Consider the following 18,844-nt stretch of genomic DNA (forward strand, 5'->3'; position numbering starts at 1 on the left):
GGAGGAGGGGCCAGCCGGGTCCTGATTGGAGGAGGGGCCAGCCGGGTCCTGATTGGAGGAGGGGCGCGTGTCCTGGCACTAGGAGGCCCCGCCCAGAGCGGGCTGGCAGGAAGTCGGAGGGCCGACGTCACTGCCTCCCGGACGTTGGCTCCGCGGGTGGGGGTCCCGGAAGGTCTGGGCCGGCTGCCCGGGTCCCCGGTTCTTGTCCTCCTCCTCCGACCTCCTGGTGAGTGTCCGGCAGATCCGCCAGGGGCACGCTTCCCACTCCCGCCTGGCCGCCGGACGAGCCCCCCGGACCCCCTAGTCACTCCCCAAACGTCCGGGGTCCCCCTCCCCAGGTTTGCCATTGCGTCAGGCCTCCCCAGCTTCCAGCTTTGCCCTCGGGGACCCAGAAGTCCCGCTTTCAGCCAGCGCAGCAGGACCACGTGTCACGTGTCCCGGGTCCCGGGACCCCACCTGGGATGCTGCTGCTTGCCTCCCTTACCCGGACCCCCGTGTCCTGTTTCCTTCCCCCTCTTGCCTGCAGACCCGTTCTCCCTCCCTCCAAGGACCCACCCCAGGGACTGCACCCGGGATGCAGGAGCCAAAGCTCCCCCTTATTCGGACTCGGCTCTTGGGCCGCTTCCCCATCAGAACCCAGGCATTGGCTCCCTGTCTCGTTTCCCTTTAGGGGTTCCAAGCCCGAGCTCTAGTGGGGGTCCCAGGATCCTCCCCAACTCCTAAGTAGACCCCGGACACAGTCCTGGCTTTCCCTGTCTCAGTCTCCACCCGAAGCCTTTCCTGTCCCTCCAGGGTCCCTGACCTCCCTGCCACGAGCCTCCCAGACCCTCCCAGACCCTCCCTCTGCCCCACTTCTTTCACAGCCCTCAGGGCTGAATCCCAGGCTGGATTTTGTCTCCCAGTCTCTGGCTTCCCCTGGTCATTCCCTGGAGGCTCTTCTGCGCCCTCAGCCTTCCCAGGCTTCCCTCCCTCCTAGATCAAGCAGTCAGTCTGTTGTCTAGGTCATGTGCCTGGGAGTAGGAGAGAGCTCTGACCCAGGAGCCATTGAGGCTCCCAGGCCCCCTCTGCCTCTTGGGGCTCTGTGAGAGGATGGGAGGGAAGTAGTCTTCCTGGTCAGACCATCCTCATTTCCCAGCCTGACCCTCCTTGCTGCCTCCCTTCCTCTGTAGGGTGAAGTCTGCCCTGAGGGCAGGGCCAGGGCCTTTGTAATTCCTATTGGGCCTTACCTTCTGAAATTCCTGTAGGCCAGCCTCCTGCCTAGGAAGAGAAGGGAAAGACATCTCCCTCCCCTGCTCAGTCTGTGGAGGACCAAGGCCTGGCCCAAGCCAGAGGGAATGGCCCCTGGGAGCCACAGACCCCCACCTCAGGTGAGTGCTGTCCATCCACAGACTTGACCAACCTCAGCCATCGACGCCATTTCCATGAGATTGTTGGTGAAGCTGGCAGTGCCTCCCTTGTGGGTTGTTTCTTTACAAAAATAGGCATGAAATAAATACAGAAGTAACCACCCTGCCCTGCTCTCTGCTTCTGTGTTTCAGTCTGATTCATTGGCACCCTCCCCCCCAATCGCTGCCCTCTCCTGTTTGTTTTTAAGGTCCCCTCATTAACCTGACTGACCAGGACGTTCACTTCCCTCCATAGGCTCTACTCCGCAGGGATCACGTCTTTGCTGTCTTTGAGCCTACCTAGCACCCCCTCCTCTCTGTTTTCTTGTGGCCAAGCTCTTCCTTGTACCAACTGAAGGTCCAGGAAAACCCTTCACCCTGAGTCTTGTCTGGTCAGGCCTGGAGCAGAGCCCCAAAGGCCCCCAGCTCTTGTCCTTTGTAGTGCGGTCATCAGAGCAGAAATTGTCGTCCTGTGCTGCTCACACAGGCCTTCTCTGGCCTCTCTGAACCCCTCTCCTTTACCAGTTCTTAGGTCTAGCCAGTAAGCATTTAGAAAGGTCCTACTCTGTGTTGGACATTGTTCAGAGCTTCCCTAGATGCAGAAGAAGGAAAAACCAAGGCCTGCCCTAAGGATTTCCCAGTCTAATGGGGGAGACCACCTGTTGTCAACAGTGTCCAGGCTCTCTATGATATACGATATACAAGGGAGGTATTCCAAGAGGGAAGCTTTAAACATTTGGGGGCCAGGGAAATAATGTTTTCAGAAGGTGCAACTTCAGCAGAGCCTTGAAGGAAGCCTGGAGGCTGAGATGAGGAGGGAGAGCCTTCCAAATGTGACAGACGGGCATTGGAAAGGCACAGAGTCAGGAGATGAGGGGTATTGGTCAAGGATCAGCCAGGAGGCCAGTGTCCCTGGGTCAGAGAGGAGGAGGTGGTGGAGAGTAAGGTGTAAGAAGACTGCAAAGGGTTTGGGGGCTGGTTATATGCACCTTAGGCATTTGATCCTGTTGCAAGAATTGTCAGGGTCCTTGCTAGTGACTTTCTAAGTAAGGCAGCACAGGATGCAACCAGGAGAGTGTGCTGCCCCTTTTGTATCTCCTCTATGTGAGGAGGGGATGGACAGAAGGACAGGGTCCTACTGTTTCACAGATGTCTCATACAGCATTTGGTTTAAAAGTTGCAGGGCCATGTTCACTTAGGATATTGGCTTTCTCTGTTCTGCCTTTCTCTGGTTTAGGGTTTAGGTCTATATTGGTCTTGGTAGGATACTTTCTTATTTGGGGAGTTGTTTGTGAAATGTGGGGACTACCCATTCTTTCCAAATTGGCTAGAATTGTCCTGTGAATCTGTCAGAACCCAAAGGGTTTTTTCCTTTGGTGCTTTTCCATCTAAAGTCTGTTTTCTTTTCAGAGATCAGGTTACTCAAGATCTCTTTCTGGTCTTCTGATAGTTTGAGTATTTTGTGGTTTTGGAGGAATCCCTCCATCTCCTTTGTGTTCTTGGTTTTGTTAGCATAAAACTGTGCAGAATGGGTTCTGATTAGCGTTTTTATTTCTTCTGGTTTCACTGTGATTTTAGCTTTCTCGTTTGCTATTTTTCTACTCTCTTTTTAGTCAGATTAGCTAAAGTTTCTTTGATTTTTATTAATCTTTTCAAAGAACCTCCTCTTAGTTTTGTCATTTCTATGATTTTTTTGTTTCTAATTTATCTGTTTCCCTTCCCATTGATTTATCTCTCTATCATTTTACCAATACCATTTAGTTTTGATGATGCTGCTTTATAATATAATTTAAGGTCTGCAGGTGCTATTCCCCCTATGTCCTTACTTCTTTCCATCATTTCCCTTGATATTGTAGATCTTTGGTTTTTTCAAATGAATTTTGTTGTGATTTTATTCAGCCCTGTGAAATATCCTCTTCATAATTTGATTAGTTAGAGAATTAATTCTTGCTCTAGCATTTTATATCAGATTTTACTCAGTGATCTTGTTCATGAACCATGTTCTGTATTCTATGTGATAAACCAAAAAGCCTCCTCTTTGTCTCCGAGAGAAAAAGCTCATGTGGAGAAAAGTCGTTGCCCCCTCTCCCCCCACCCCAAAAAAACTCATTAGTTAAAGAAAACTCAATACTCTCATAACACATTATCTCAGCATTTCCTGCAAGATCTGGATTCTTGAAATGACCTTATCCCATCTTTAACAATTAAAATGGTCTTGTATTAACCCCTCCTCCTGTTCCCCCAGCCAGTAAAGTCTTCCACACCCAGGTCCTCATCAGCTACCCCAGGGTACATCTAGGACCCATCATTTTACCAAAACATTCCCTAGAGACAGAGGGGATGGTCCTCATGGGATGTGGAGGCTATTCTTTCTTTGACGTGACCAATGATGATCCCTCATCCCTGTGATGCTAACCATCACACATGGTAGAATTTATTTTCTTTGTTCTATGCTTATAAAAATGGTATCTTCATTTTTATTTTTTTCATCTTCATTTCAATAAAAATGCATCTTCAGTTGGGGTCTTTTGGCCAGAGGCAGGGCCATTTGAGCCATCCTTTATTATCAGGCTGCCTGCCCCTGTTAATAAATGTTGTCTTACTGGGAGAACTGCCTCAGTTTATCCTTTTGTAAAATTTCATTTGTGACATTAGTATAGCATTAAAAGTGTAAATTATTTTGGGTAATATTGTCATTGTTATTATATTGACACAACCTAGCCAGGAGCATTGAATATTCTTCCAGCTATTTGGATTGTCCTTCATTTCTTTAAGAATTGCTTTGAAAAAAATAAAATAAAATAAAAAATTTTTTAAAAAAAGGATTGCTTAGTAATTGAATCTGTGCAACTCTTTTTGTGTGCTTTGGGAGGTGGATCCCTAAATATTATGTTTATAATTTACTTGTTTGGAATGGGATTTCCCTTTTGATTATTCCTCCGTGTATTTTATTATTGTGAGAGAAATGATTATGAATAACAGATGATTTGGGGAGATCCAGAGGCCTTCCCCCCCCGTTTTTTCTAATTTTTAAATTAAATTTTTAAATTTAAATTAAATTCTAATTTTCTAATTTTTAAAAGTTCAGTTTCTTGAAGGACTCTGCTGATAATAAGATTGGACTCACTTTCCGGTTCAAGACCCTGCCCAGTTCTTGTTCTGCTCAGGCTTGGGTGGAGCATACAGTCTTTGAATAGATTACCCAAAGCTGGGGATGGTATGGGTAGATAGCCCCTCTTTTTTTTTTTTTTAAATGAGGCAAGCAGGGTTAAGTGACTTGCCCAAGGTCACACAGCTAGTCCGTGTCAAGTGTTTGGTCTGAGGCCGGATTTGAACTCAGGTCCTCCTGACTTCAGGGCCAGTGCTCTATCCACTGTGCCACCTAGCTGCCCAAGATAGCCCCTCTTTCTGTCATTGTTAACCAATCAGAATTGATTGCTACTCCTCTCCCAAAAGAACATATAAGCCTGGATTGTCTTTGGTCTAAGAGAGCCAGCCAAATGACATCCTTTTATTAATAAGCATGTTGGCCTTATTAATAAAGTGATTAAATTTCTGACCCAGAACTGTGTCTCATTTTAATCGCTACAGTTAGGTAGAAATCCTGTTGGCTTTGGAGAACTCGTTTTGTAACCTACAACTTCGCTGAAGCTATTAATTGTCTCGTGTCTTATGACTAATGCATGCATTTCCAGAAGAGTGGGGAGAATCCTTGCTTCACTGCTGCATTTCTTGGAGAAGGTTCTAATGTATCCCCACTTCATGTGATACTTTTGGTTTTAGATGGATATTTTTTATGATAGTGAAAAAATTCCCACTATGCCTCTATTTCTTATTGCATTATTAGCATAAGAAAGAGCTGTACTCTGTCAGAAGCTTGTTCTGCATCTGTCAAGATGGCCATATGGTTTTAGATGATTTGGTTTAGAATATTATGTTCATTGTTTTTCTAATTTTGAGCTATCCTTGCATCCCTGGACTGATCATAGACTTATCCTCTCCCGAGCTAAATATTCACTTTCAACAAAAGCGGTGGCCCCAAGGCAGGATGACTACCAGAATAATTAATGTCAACAGATTAGAGTGCTTCTCTGAGCAGAAACAGTTGGCTGCTAGCTTGGAGGGAAGGTTGAGCCAACACACAGTTGGCAACAATGGAGCGGAAAGGGAGTGGGCAGCTTTCAGAGATTTGGTGTACAGCACCATATTGGCTCATCTGGGTCAGAACACCCACAAACATCAAGACCCGTATTACGAAGATGATGGGAAAAATCAGAAGCTGCTAAATGTAAAACGAGAACTCCTCAAGGTTTACCAGCAGGATAGTTCATCCATCTCTAAGAATTCACCATTTAATTCCATCAAAAGTAAAGTACAAGTGAAGCTTAGAGAGATGCAGGATTCTTGGTTCAGTAAGAAGGCAGTTGAAATTCAGTTTTACACTGATAGTAGCAATGCAAAGTGCTTTTATGATGCCTTAAAGGCTATTTATGGGCCAAAGACATATGGTGCATCTCAGCTACTCAGCGCTGATGGAGCCACATTGATCAGTGATAAGGACCAGATCCTAGAGAGATGGACTGAACACTTCCATGGTGTTCTCAACAGACCATCATCAATCAGCGCTGAGGCCATTGACCAGTTACCTCAGGTTGAAGTCGGTCCCTCCCTAGCTGAAGTTCCAACTGAAGAAAAGGTTTTGAATTACATTAGGCTCCTCTTGTGGAGAAAAGCTCCTGGTGCTGATTCTATTCCAGCTGAGATCTACAAGGCAGGGGTCCCCTGCTCATACGAAAGCTGATAGACACTTTTCAAGTTATATGGCAAGAGGAGTTTATCCCACAGGAGTTCAAGGATGCCTCCGTTGTCCATCTCTTTAAAGATAAAGGGAAATAGATTGTCCTGTGACCATCACGGGGGGGGATCTCTCTCTTAGTCATTGCTGGCAAGATTCTTGCTAGAGTCCTCCTCAGTAGGCTGATCCTTCTCCTGCAAAATGGTCATCTACCTAAGAGTCAGTGTGGCTTCAGAAAGGGCCAAGGAACAGTTGATATGGTGTTTGCTGCCCGATAACTCCAGGAGAAATGCCAAGAGCAGAACAGAGGCCTGTAATCAACACATGTAGATCTGACCGAGGCCTTTGAGGGCTTATGGAAAATTATATCAAAATTTGGTGGCCTGGAGAAGTTTAAAAGCATTATATGTCAATTTCATGATGGCATTCTTGCCCAAGTTCTAGGTAAGGAACAATATTCTCACACTTTCCCAGTCACCAGTGGAGTGAAAAAAGGCTGTGTGCTTGCTCCCATGCTTTTTAGCATGATGTTTTCAGCCATGTTGTCAGACGCCTTCAATGAGGATGAACACAGTATCAAGGTCAGCTACCTCACTGATGGTAAGTTCTTCAACTTGAAAAGGCTACAAGCCAAGACTAAAGTGAAGGGAGTGTTGGTGCATGATTTTCTGTTTACAGATGGTTGTGCACTTAATGCAACCTCTGAAGCTGAGATGCAACAAAGTATAGATCGATTCTCTGCTGCTTGCACTAATTTTGGCCTAATATTTAACACCAAGAAAACACAGGTGTTCGATCAGCCAGCACCACACCATCTATACATAACCATCAGTCACAGCAAATGGAGAAATACTCAACGTTGTGGATAAGTTCACTTACGTTGGCAGTATATTTTCTAGGAATGAACACACTGATAATGAGGTTGATGCATGCATTGCCAGAACTAGCTCAGTGTTTGGGAGGCTCCAAAGGAAAGTGTGAGGGAAAGAGGTATTGGACTGACTACCAGACTGAAGGTCTATAGAGCTGTTGTACTGTCTCATTGTTGTATGCCTGTGAAACCTGAAACCTGGACAGCATACTAGCACCATGCCAGGAAACGGAATTGCTTCATCCGAATTGTCTTAGGAAGATTCTGAAGATCACCTGGCAGGATAAGGTGCTAGACACTGAGGTCCTTTCTTGAACTAAACCATCAAGCATTCAAACTCTATTGCAGAGAGCACCACTGTGATGGGCTGGCCATGTTGTTCAAATGCCAAAGGTATGCTTTCCTGAAAGACTATTTTAGGGAGAACTCACACAAGGCAGGCACTCACATGAAGGTCAGAAGAAGCAATGCAAGGACACTCTCAAGTTCTCTCTGAAGAACTCTGGAATTGATTGTGAGACACCGCCACAGGACCACCGAGCGTGGCGAGCCCTCATCAGAGAAGGTGCTGTACTCTGTGAGCGAAGCAGAAGTGTCCTTGTTTTGTTTTGTTTTGTTTGTTTTTTTATATGAGGCAATTGGGGTTAAGTGACTTGCCCAGAGTCACACAGCTAGTGATTGTTATGTGTCTGAGGCCAGACTTGAACTCGGGTCCTCCTGACTCTAGGGCCGACACTCTATCCACTGCGCCACCTAGCTGCCCCTGCAAAGCAGAATTGGAGGAGCTCAAAAGAAATGCGAGGTGGGCAGATTTAGAGAATCCACCCCAAATGTTCACATGGACTACTCGTGCTTGACCTGTGGCAGAGCCCTCTGAGCTCGTATAGGTCTGATCAGCCAGTCATACGCACCTTGCTTTGACTCTAGCAGAGTGATGGCATTTGGGTCCTCTTCGAGAATGAAGGATAACAACCATCTTTCCAACCAACCAGCATTCCTGGTATGAATCCCACTTGATCGTGCAGAATGATTTCTTGGATAATTAATTTGTAGTCATTTTGATAGAATTTCATTTAAAATTTTTGAGTCAGTGTCATTAATGATACTGGCTTATAGTTTACTTTCTGTGTTTTGACTTTCCCTGGTTTTGTTATTAGATCTATGTTTATCTCATTCATAAAAGGATTCTGGTAAGATAGTTTCTTATTTTGGGGAATTATTTGTGAAGTATGGTTGCTATTTTTTACAAATTTTTTAGAATTTTTCCTATCTTCTGATAGTTTGAGTATTTCATGTTTTTGGAGGAATTCCTTTAGTTCTTTTATGTTTTTAATTTCATTGCATAAAGCTGCATAATATGTTCAGATTATCTTTTTTATTTCTTGTGGTTTTGCTGTGATTTTACCTTTCTCATTTACTATTTTATTGATTTAATTTTCTGCTCTCTTTTATTCATATTAGCTAAGGGTTTTCAATTGTATTAGTCCTTTCAAAGAATCAGCTTTTAGTTTTATCTGTTGTGTCTATGATTTTTTTGTTTCCAGTTTATCTATTCCCTTCTAATTTTTAATATCTGCTCTTTTGTGCTTATTTTAAGTGGATATTCAATTTCTTCTCTTTTTCTATATTCTCAATGTATAATTGTAAGGGTATATTTTCCCCTGAGGACTGCTTTAGCTGAATCCCAGAGATTTTGGTATGTTGGTATGTTGTCTCATCCTTAATTTTCTTTTACAAGGTCACTGTTTCTGTGATTTGTTCTTTGACTCAGTCATTATTTAATATGTCATTGTTAATCTCTATTTAGGTTTGTATCTTTTGTTTGTGTTCCCTGAACCATATTTCCTTATGGAATGAAAGGATATATTGATTATTTCTGCCTTTTTACATTTGTCTGCAGTATCTCTGTGCTCTAGTGGTTAATTTTTGTAGAAGTTCCATGTGGTGCAAAGAAATAATGCATTTTCCTTTGTTACCACATTTAGAAGATGCCATAAGTCTTTTTAACTCCAGTTTCTCCAGAAATTTGCTCCTCTCTTCTGCTTTCATCTCATTCCATATTCCCTCCCTGGGGGAGCCTTTTCCTCTCAGTTACTGTTATAGACTCTCCTTCCAACTAGTCCTGTTCATTAGTTTTTGAATGTCATTTATTTGTCTGCCCTTTTCGAGCAAGGATTTCTCTCACTCTCTTCATTGTCTATCTTCTCTTTCTGTTTTACCTAGACCCTCATTCTCTGATTCATAGCCCCTGTAATCATTTGGTCTCTCTTTTTAATTTCCATCATTTCAAAAAATATATTACGTGTGTGTAATAATGACACATCTTAAATTTAATACTTTATTGTAAATTTGGGAATTTTTTCCTCCATTGAAATTTTGATGAGGAGTCACATAACTGTCTAGTATTGTTTTGTAGACAAGTCATTACATGCACATATTCCTGCCAATGCATGCTGAACTTCTTGACAATGTGCTACATGCTCACCTGCCAACACTTGCTTGTTAAGACCTGTCAGGGGACTTGACCATTGATCAGATGTAACTTGCATTTTTGTGTTTATTTGGAAAATAATGTAATCACTGTGACTTCAACCTGTGTGAACGGTTTTTCACAACTTTCTTTTCTTCTTTCCTTATGCTTCCATCACCCCCTTATTTTTTTCAATGCTCCACAATTAGCACCTGAGGCTACCACCACACCCTGGATTATTCCAGTGCCCCCCAGGGGGCATTATCATCCACTTTGGGAACCTGTGGCTTTACCCCATGAATTCCCCTTTTCTATTGTGCCTAACTTTCAGAATAATGTGTATCCCTGCAGGTATCAGAAAGAGCATTCACTGCTCCAGGGTAGGAAATGTCTCCTCCTGATCTGTGCCATCTCTTGTTGACCTTTTATTTTTCTTCCATGTCTTCTTGAAAATCTTGACCCTGTGTCCGTGTTCTCCTAGTCTTCCAACTGCTAGCTGCCCCGAAGGGTGGTGATTCCCTCCAGCCCCAGGACATGCAGACTTTTAAGGCACTAACCTTCCCCCTTCCCAGGGTTCAGTGTGTAGTCCTCATCTCCCTTCACCCATGAGAATATTCACCAGTGGAACCCCTCCCCACCCCATATTAAGGCCTCCTTCCTTTATCTCCACCTTTTCAGTATCTCCCCCCTCCTCCTCACCTACTCCCCTATATACCTTTCTCTTTCTGAGACCATAGAGGTCGCCTTCTCCATCCTTATAGTCCTTGGCTTATCTCCAGCCTTAGACACTTTTGATCACTCTCTTCTCTCTAGCTTTTTAGGACGCCACTCTCTCCTGGTTTTCCTCCTTCCTGTCTACCTGACCTCTTTTTTTCTGTTTTGGTTACAGCTTGTCATTTCCCAGAGTGACCTCAAGCCCGCAATGTAACAACAGATGACACTTCCTCACTTGGCTGAAAACCATCTCATAGCACTCAGTGCAGTCCAGATACTGATGAATATCTCTTTAGAACCCTCTTCATGTTTTCATCTAGATAAGACTTTATTTCAGCCTCTCAGGGAGCAAACTAGATCTTTAACTTTGTTCTCTTTTAAGGGATCACAAAACCATAAAATCACAAAATCATAAAACTTTTCCCCCCCGAATGCTCACAAACTCTTTGGAACATATCACTTATATCAGTTCTGATAAGGAAGAAATTTCATATCACTCTTTCTTCTCCACAGATCCCCCTGCCTCAGAGACAGAGCATACACTTTCTCCCTGATTCCATAGGAAGATACCTTCCATAATAAGACGTTTCTCAACTTTATTCCAACTGATCATATGAAATGCATTTCTCAAAATTCAGTTGGATTCTTAATGACAATGGTTTTAAGAGCTAACTGACACTCAAAGGGTATGACCTTTGTCAAATCCCTTTTCTGGGCTTCATTTTCTTTCCTCCTTTTTTTTATCCTTCATTATCTTTTTTTTATTATTAATTCATTTTGATTTATCAACAATCACTTCCATAGGCTTTTGAGTTTTGAATTTTTCTCCCTCTCCCTCCCCGCCCCCAGGACGGCTCAAAATATGATATGGGCTATACATATACATTTCTATTAAACATTTTCATATTAGTGATGTTGTAAGGAAGTATTGCAAACCTAACCCTAACCCTAACCACCAGAAAGAGGAAACAAAACAGAAAGAAGAAAAAAATAACAAATAGTATGCTTTGATCTGCATTTAAACTCCATGGTTCTTTCTCTGGATGTGGATAGCATTTTCCATCATGAGACCTTTGAAGATCTCTTAGATCCTTGCATTGTTGAGCAGGGCTAAATCTGTCAACATTAATCATTGCACAAGGTGGCTATTATTGTGTACAACGTTCTCCTGGTTCTGCTCACTTCACTCAGCAGCAGTCTATGCAAGTCTTTTCAGGTTTTTCTGAAGTCCACTTGCTTATCATTTCTTATAGCATAATAGTATTCCATTATATTCGTATACCGCAACTTGTTCAGCCATTCCCCAATTGATGAGTATCCCCTCAATTTCCAATTCTTTGCCACCACAAAAAGAGCTGTTATACATATTTTTGTACATGTGGGTCCTTTTCTCCTAGAAATGCTTTTGCTGGATCAAAGGGTATGCATATTTTTATAACCCTTTGGTCATAGTTCCAAATTGCTCTCCAGAATGGTTGGATCAGTTCACAACTCCACCAACAGTGCGTTAGTGTTCCAATTTTCCCACATCTTCTCCAACATTTATCATTTTCCTGTTTTGTCATGTTAGCCAATCTGATAGGTGTGATGTGATACCTCAGAGTTGTTTTGATTTGAGCTTCATTTTCTTCCTGTAAACTGATGAGGGGCGGACTGTTTAATTCTGACATGTCTTTCAGCTCTACATCCTATGACTTTTGATGATTTAGGGGTTGGTGACATTCAAGGATGTGGCTGTGGACTTCACCCAGGAGGAGTGGGGCCTCTTGGACCACCCTCAGAAGGAGTTGTACAAGGAGGTGATGCTGGAGAATGCCCGGAACCTGCTCTCGCTAGGTAAGGACACTTCGTCTGGTAACTCTGAGTCTGCAATCAAAGGGAACATCTTCATTCCCTGGTGTGCAGGGTTTGGAGCACTTATCAGTTATTGGAGAGAGAAGAGTATTGGTCTCTTGTGTCCAAGAGACAGGGTCCTCCTGCTGCCTGATTGTCCTACAGAAAGTCTTTGCACTGTGCGATAGGAGCCTGAGGGTTTCCTTTGTTGCTCCCAGGTCAGAGATCCAGTCGGTGTGGAAGCATCTCAGATGGATGTGGACTTCGCTGCCAAATCTCTGAGAATGCTAAGGCAGCTTGTCCTTGCAACCCCTTCCTCCTGGGGATGGGTCAAGTATTTAGAGTGGTCTTCTTTTTCACAAGCATCCATTTGTAGGTTAAAGCTCCTAGTTGTGCCCAGTGTAGCAGATTTGTCCTTTTTGTCTTCCTTCATATTGCCCTAAAATTCTAGCAGGGATGGTGGGAAAGGAAGGGAAGGGAATAAGCATTTATATTCACCTGCTGTTTGCCAGGGGCTAGGCCATGTGCCAAGTAAAGAAATGTAGAATATTATGGCACTTTATTTTCACCATTACTTTCCAGGTTAGGTGCTATTATTATCTCCATTTGAGAATTGAGGAACCTAAGGCAGACAAAGCTTAAATGAGTTGTCCAGGGGCACATAGCTTGTAACTGCTTGAGGCTGGATTTAACCTCAGGCATTCCTGACTCCAGGCCCAGGGCTCTCTCCACTGCACCATCAGCTGCCTCTGATTTCTAGGTAATGGAAACTGTGCAGTGGGTCCATCCTTCTGTGTAGAAGCTGCACCAAGACCAAACTCTCTGATTCCACCCTGGCTCCATGATCTTCTCCCCGACCTCTCCCCAGAATCAGTGCTGTGGCAGCTGACCACCCTGTCTTCTTGCTTACATGCCCCTGTCATTGGCAGGAACAGCAGACTGGCAGAGAATCAGTTTGGACCAGCTAGGGTTTCTTGAGTTTACCAGCAGGAGACTCTCACCCACAGAGGCAAATGCTTTCTGTTGGTTTCAGGGAGTGAGGAGCCAGGCAGGGGGCAGGGCAAAAGATGATGCATCAAGCTCCCTGTAGCTCTGGCACCATTGCCCTTTTTACCCAGTTTTGGGGTTAGCAGTTTCAGCCAGAATGGAACATGATAGGATTGGGGGGCAGGGGGTGGAGGGTCTGGCTGTTTCTCAACTAGGTTGTACAGTGGGATAGTGTAGCACATCCTGTTTTGGGCCACTTGCGTTACAAACACTAATGTGTGACCATACTGGAGTGATTCTCAGAGTGGAGCAGCTCTGCACCCACACTCCTCTCCCTAAAGAGAACTAAATTACAATTTTCTCTCCATGCTCATCCCTAACTGATTCCCCACGCCCAGGGCTTCCAGTTCCCAGAGAAGATGTGATCTCCTATTTTGAGCAAAGGGAAGCACCATGGATGCCGGAGCAAGAAGGCTTGAGGAGCCACTGTCCAGGTGAGTGAGGTGGAAGCAGGTGTATGAGAGCTGTGGTTCAAGAGGCTGCTATGTGTTGTGGTGAAGCTAGATTTGGGGGCAGGAAGACCTGGCTTGGAATTCTTTTTCACATGTTTTTTAGCAGTGGCTTCCTGGGTCAGTCACTGAACTGTGGAGCCTCAGTTTCCCCATCTGTAAAATGAGGGAGTTGGACCCCATGGACTTTTAGCTCCCTTCCATTGATCAAGTCATGATCCTTTAAGAAGTCATTCTTTGGAATTTGGGGGTATGGAACTCTCCTGAAAGTGCAAGAGCAGGGTTAGGCTACACCATATGACCTCTTCCTTAGACCTTCAAGTCAACAAACATTTAAGCACCTGCTACATGCCAGGCTGTGTGCTGAGCACTGGGGTCATAAAGAGACCCAAAGGATGTCCCTGGCTTTCATGGAGCTCGCAGTCTGGTGGGCAGACATCACTCCAACAACTCTGTAGAAACGCACTATAGACAGGATAAATTGAAGCTGGTCAGGAGAAAGTGAAAGAGGACTGGGAAAGGCTTATTGTGGAAGGTGGGCTCTAGCTGGGGCCTCAGGGAAGCCAGGGTGAGCATTCTAGGCAACAGGTATAGTGAGGAAAACCCATGGAGTCATTAAGTGGAGTGTCCTGTTTCTGGAAAAGAAAGGAGGCCCATAGCACTGGATTGTAGCATATATGGGGGGGAATGGGGTGAAGGAAGACTGAAGAGTAGGAGAGGGATTGGTGATAAAGTACTCTAGCAGCCCGAGGGAGGATTTCATATTGCCTCCTTTTGCTGGGGAGCCAGACAAGGTTGATGAGTAGGTGGTGACATGGTCACGTTAAGACCTTAAGGAACATGAACTTGGTAATGGGGTGAAGGACTGACTGGACTAGGGGAAAATGAGGCAGCTAGACCAACCAGCAGGCTCTTAAATGCTTGAGGGGTGAAGTGACTGGGGCCTGAAACAAGAAAGTGACAGTACTGGGAGAGAGGTCACACAGGTGGAATCACAGGACTTTGGAACAGATTGAACGTGGGGCTGGGGGTGTGAATGTGGGTGCCAAGGAGAGTGTGCCGCTTCCTTGGTGAGCCTGGACTATGGGAGGATGCCTTGAATAGCAGGACAATAGGAAGAGGGGAGAGTTGGGGGAAAGAGACCAAGTCTGGTTTTGGATCTGATAGGAGAACCAGGGGAGAGTGATGTCGCTAAAATCTAGAGAGGAGAGGATCGAGAAAAAGTGGGAATCGACCATGTCAGAGCCTACAAAGAAGTCAAGAAGGATGAAGATGAAGAAATGGCCATCCACTTTAGCAGTTTTGAGATTATTGGTGATTCTGGAGAGAGGAGTTTAGTTGAACAATGAAATTGGGAGCTGGACTGCAGAGAGTTTCAAAGAAAGCAAGGGAAGGGAGTTGGAGACATTAAATGTAAGTGGCCAACTCTGGCTGTTTAGCCATGAAGTAAATGGAAGAAAGCTGTTGGACACTATCTCATGGGGCTGCATGGATCAAGTGAGAGTGTTTTTTAGATTAGAGAGAAATGAGCTTATTTGTGGCAATAGGAAAGGAAAGGGAGGATGGGAGGGACTGAAAATTAGTGATAAATTGGGAATACCAGAGGATGGAATTTAATGAGGTCGATGACAGGTTGGGATTATTTGCACACATAAAGGGATTGGCCTCAAAGCAGAAAGTTGACCTTTTCATCTGGTATTGGAATCAAAAAGAAAATGAAGCCATCTGATTCATGTTTGGTGAGGAGGATAAGATAGTTCTTGATAAATGTCCTCCCCCCCCCCCCAGTGAAATAAGAGGCCAGGTTCTCAGGTGAGAAGTTGGGGGGGGGGCGGGGAGCAGGATGGTGTGTCTAGGTTAGAAGCAAGCCATTAGGGAAGAATGAAAAAATTTGGATAAGTTGCTACAGTGAGTGGCATAGGGAGTCAGACATCATGGGGATGCCTTGCCACAATGAGGGCCCAATTGAGATGATGTATCTCCATTTGTAGTGGACCCAGGCATCCTGGTTTCTTGACATTGTCTCTCTTCATTTAGCAGTACATAAGGAGACGTGAAGGCTACTGCCTTAATTGGAAGTAATCCAAGGCTAAATTTGGCTAACTCATCGCCCAAGTCCTTTTCCTGATCTCTCTGGCTCAATCTCTATCCCATTCTTGGAGAATCATTGACCAGGTTCACGTAGGTGACCATCACCTCAGTTTATGCAGACTCCCATTGTGTGAGATCGTTCAGGAGCCTAGGAAGAAGCCTCTGTGATCTTCAGTATTGGTTCTGGTCAGGTTACATTAGGGTTTGAACCTGACAAAGGTGACTATTTAGAGGTGATTGGGTGCAAGAAAGAGACAGAAACATGACTGAGGCCCAAAGATGCATTTGGCAACTAGAAGAGAGACCAGAATGCAGGGATTGAGGTAGAGCCTAGGGCTGGTGTCAGCCTTGGACTCAGTCAGCCAGTCAGTAGACACTGATTAAGTACTTTTTGTGTTCCAGTCCTTGTGCTAAGCCTTGAGGATACAAAGAATGGCAAAAGACGGTCCTTGCTGTCAAGGAACTCATGGCCCAGCATACAAAAATGGGGATAGTTTGAGAAGGAAGATTAGACGATGACCCTCACCCTTAGCTGACCCAGGAAGAGAGTATTTTGGAATGGCAGTACATTTAGTTGAACAGGGAAATAAGGAATACAAAGAATGAGGATATTAATGGTTTAAGAAGGAGAGCAGAAATGGGGAGGAAATAGTCAAAATCATAATGATAATGATAGAAATAATAGATGTGCCACACACTTGATAAATGTGATCTCGTTTGATAGTCCTAAGAACCCTCGGAGTTAGATGCTATTATTATGTCTGTTTTACAGATGAAGTAACTGAGGCTAACTGAGGTCCTGTGACTTGCCCAGGGTCATAGAACCAGCAAGTTTCTGAGGTGGGATTTGAACACAGCTCTTTCTGACTAGAGAACCATTATTCTATCCACTGCACCACAGCTGTATTCTGGTTTTTAAACAGAATACCGTGAAAATGTTCACATAGATATGAGGCGGCAAATGAGAGGAGAGTTGGACAAGCTGTCTTGCTGAGGGATGGAAATTCATTTTTTGTTTTTAGTTCCCTAACTAGCCAATAAAGTGAATTTTTAGTTACATAAAAAATTTATTTTTCTATTAGCTTGTGATAGGTAGTGTATTAAATGATAAATGGACTTGATGGTCAATTGCATGTATTGCTTTGTTTATTTTTTTAAACAATGTTTATATATAAAACCACCTTTGTAAGAATAGAATTTCTTTGACATGACTTTCTTTTTCATAATCACTGGCAAAATGGCTATACTGTCACTGAAACTCTACTGAATGACTAATCTGTGTTGCCAAAGCTACCAGATAGAAGAATAGTAACATAAGCGAAAAGAAGTTCAAACCAGAAAACAGCCTTAGCATTGCAGTGAGTAGCAACTTGAGATCTGTTTTTATAGAACAGTTGTGGGGGTCCATGATGATTTGGCCTCTGCTGTGCATGCCTAGCAACCATGATTTTCAAAGAGCCTGTCATCTCTGCTGCAAAAATGCAAACCTGTGTAGCATCTTGATCTGGTGATTACAGCTTTGCTGAGATGCAATTACAAGGTAACCCAGGAATGAGAGGACTGCTATGGTGCAGTGACAGCCAGCCAGTGAGGCTCTGTGCATTGCTCTGACCATTTGCACATGAATGTCCAACCTGCCTGGAAGTTTGGAAACAATTTGATGTCAAGTTGGGAAACTTAAAGACTATGTACACTCAGCCAGAAGCAGGCAGAATGTGATATAATCACTGCATGATCCCCAAAAGCATTATATGCCTGATCGTGATGGTTTGGAATCACTGCAGAAAAAACATTTCATGGGTGAAACATGCATAAGCTTGTCCCAGATGGAAAACATCTTTATTTGCAAAGAGCTGGGAAATGCCACACAAGGATTTTATTTATTTATTTTTTTGGTGAGCAGGGCCACTTAAAGATAAATTATTGAAAAGAAATAAGTAATGACTGTCCCAAAAAAGTAATAGGCCAAAATGAAATCTCTTATACCTCAGGTAAGTAGGAAAAAATAGTGCTGGCATTTATCATACGATCTCAGATACTGTAACAGGAAAAATAAGATTGAAAGCGATCGACCAGGAAATTACCTTATGCGTAGAGATGTGATAGGTCATGAAATATGAAGATTTAGTGCATGTGCACCAAATGGCATAATACATATGAAGAAAGGATTGAAAGTACAGACAAGGAAAGTGAAAGCGAAGGAAAGATTAAAAGTGGAGACAATTTGTCTAGTACTCTGGACAGAACGTGCCCAATCACAGGGTTTGAGTTCTAGTCTTAGCTGCTGGGATTTGGGTTAAATCATCAGGCATTCTGAACCCATGGCCTGAGTTGTGAATGTGATGAGAATGCTGGTCCTGCTTGTGTCACAGGTTCTTGTGTGTGAAGCTCTTTGTAAATTAAATCATCCTTTGGATTGTGAGCTAAATGGCATTTTCAAATGATTGATTCTGCCCGTTTATGTTTGAGGACTTTTCTAGTAACCCAGGGAAATAGAATGAAATCCAGTTTATGTTTTACTCACGGAGGGAAGGGGATATATAATTATGTATGTGTGTATATGTGTCTGTGTATGCATGTTTTATTGTTGGCTTCTTTCAGAAGGAGAGCTCAGACTTGAAATGAAAGAGACTACTGAAGAACTAAGCCTTTCTGTGAAAGAAACTCATAAGCAAAGATTCGTGAGTGATGGTCTCTGTGACTTCACTCGGATAGAAGCTGTACATCAGAGAATCCACACTGAGGAGAAGTCTTATGAATGTAATCAACGCAGAAAAACATTCACAAAGAGCTCCCATCTTGTTCGACATCAGAGGATCCACACTGGACAGAAACCTTATGGATGTAATCAATGTGGCAAAACTTTCCTAAAGAGAAACAAATTTGCTGAACATCAGAGAATTCACACCGGAGAGAAACCTTATGAATGTAATCATTGTGGAAAGACATTCACAAAGAGCTCCCATCTAGTTCGACATCAGAGAATCCACACTGGAGAGAAACCTTATGAATGCAATCAGTGTGGAAAGACATTCACACAGAGCTCCAATCTTGCTTTACATGAGAGAATCCACACTGGAGAGAAACCTTATCAATGTAATCAATGTGAAAAAGCTTTCAGGTCTAGCTCCAATCTTGCTTTACATCAGAGAATCCACACTGGAGAGAAACCTTATGAATGTAATCAAT

At 43.7% G+C, this 18,844-nt stretch overlaps 1 protein-coding gene across 1 annotated transcript in view; it reads left to right on the forward strand.

The window, feature by feature from the left end:
* The first annotated feature begins 147 nt into the window (after positions 1-147).
* The window catches only part of LOC114023296 (zinc finger protein 850-like), a 20,404-nt gene continuing 1,707 nt past the window's right edge, over positions 148-18,844 (forward strand). Inside the window, exons 1-5 of the mRNA XM_027835900.1 lie at positions 148-226; positions 1,245-1,367; positions 11,945-12,071; positions 13,454-13,549; positions 18,257-18,844. The exon at positions 18,257-18,844 is cut by the window's right edge and continues 1,707 nt beyond it. Of these exons, the coding sequence (XP_027691701.1) occupies positions 1,335-1,367; positions 11,945-12,071; positions 13,454-13,549; positions 18,257-18,844 (844 nt within the window). The 5' untranslated portion in view covers positions 148-226; positions 1,245-1,334. The remainder of the gene's footprint in view (positions 227-1,244; positions 1,368-11,944; positions 12,072-13,453; positions 13,550-18,256) is intronic.

Source organism: Vombatus ursinus, unplaced genomic scaffold, assembly GCF_900497805.2.
Source record: "Vombatus ursinus unplaced genomic scaffold, bare-nosed wombat genome assembly UNPS02014817.1, whole genome shotgun sequence".
Lineage (NCBI taxonomy): Eukaryota > Metazoa > Chordata > Mammalia > Diprotodontia > Vombatidae > Vombatus > Vombatus ursinus.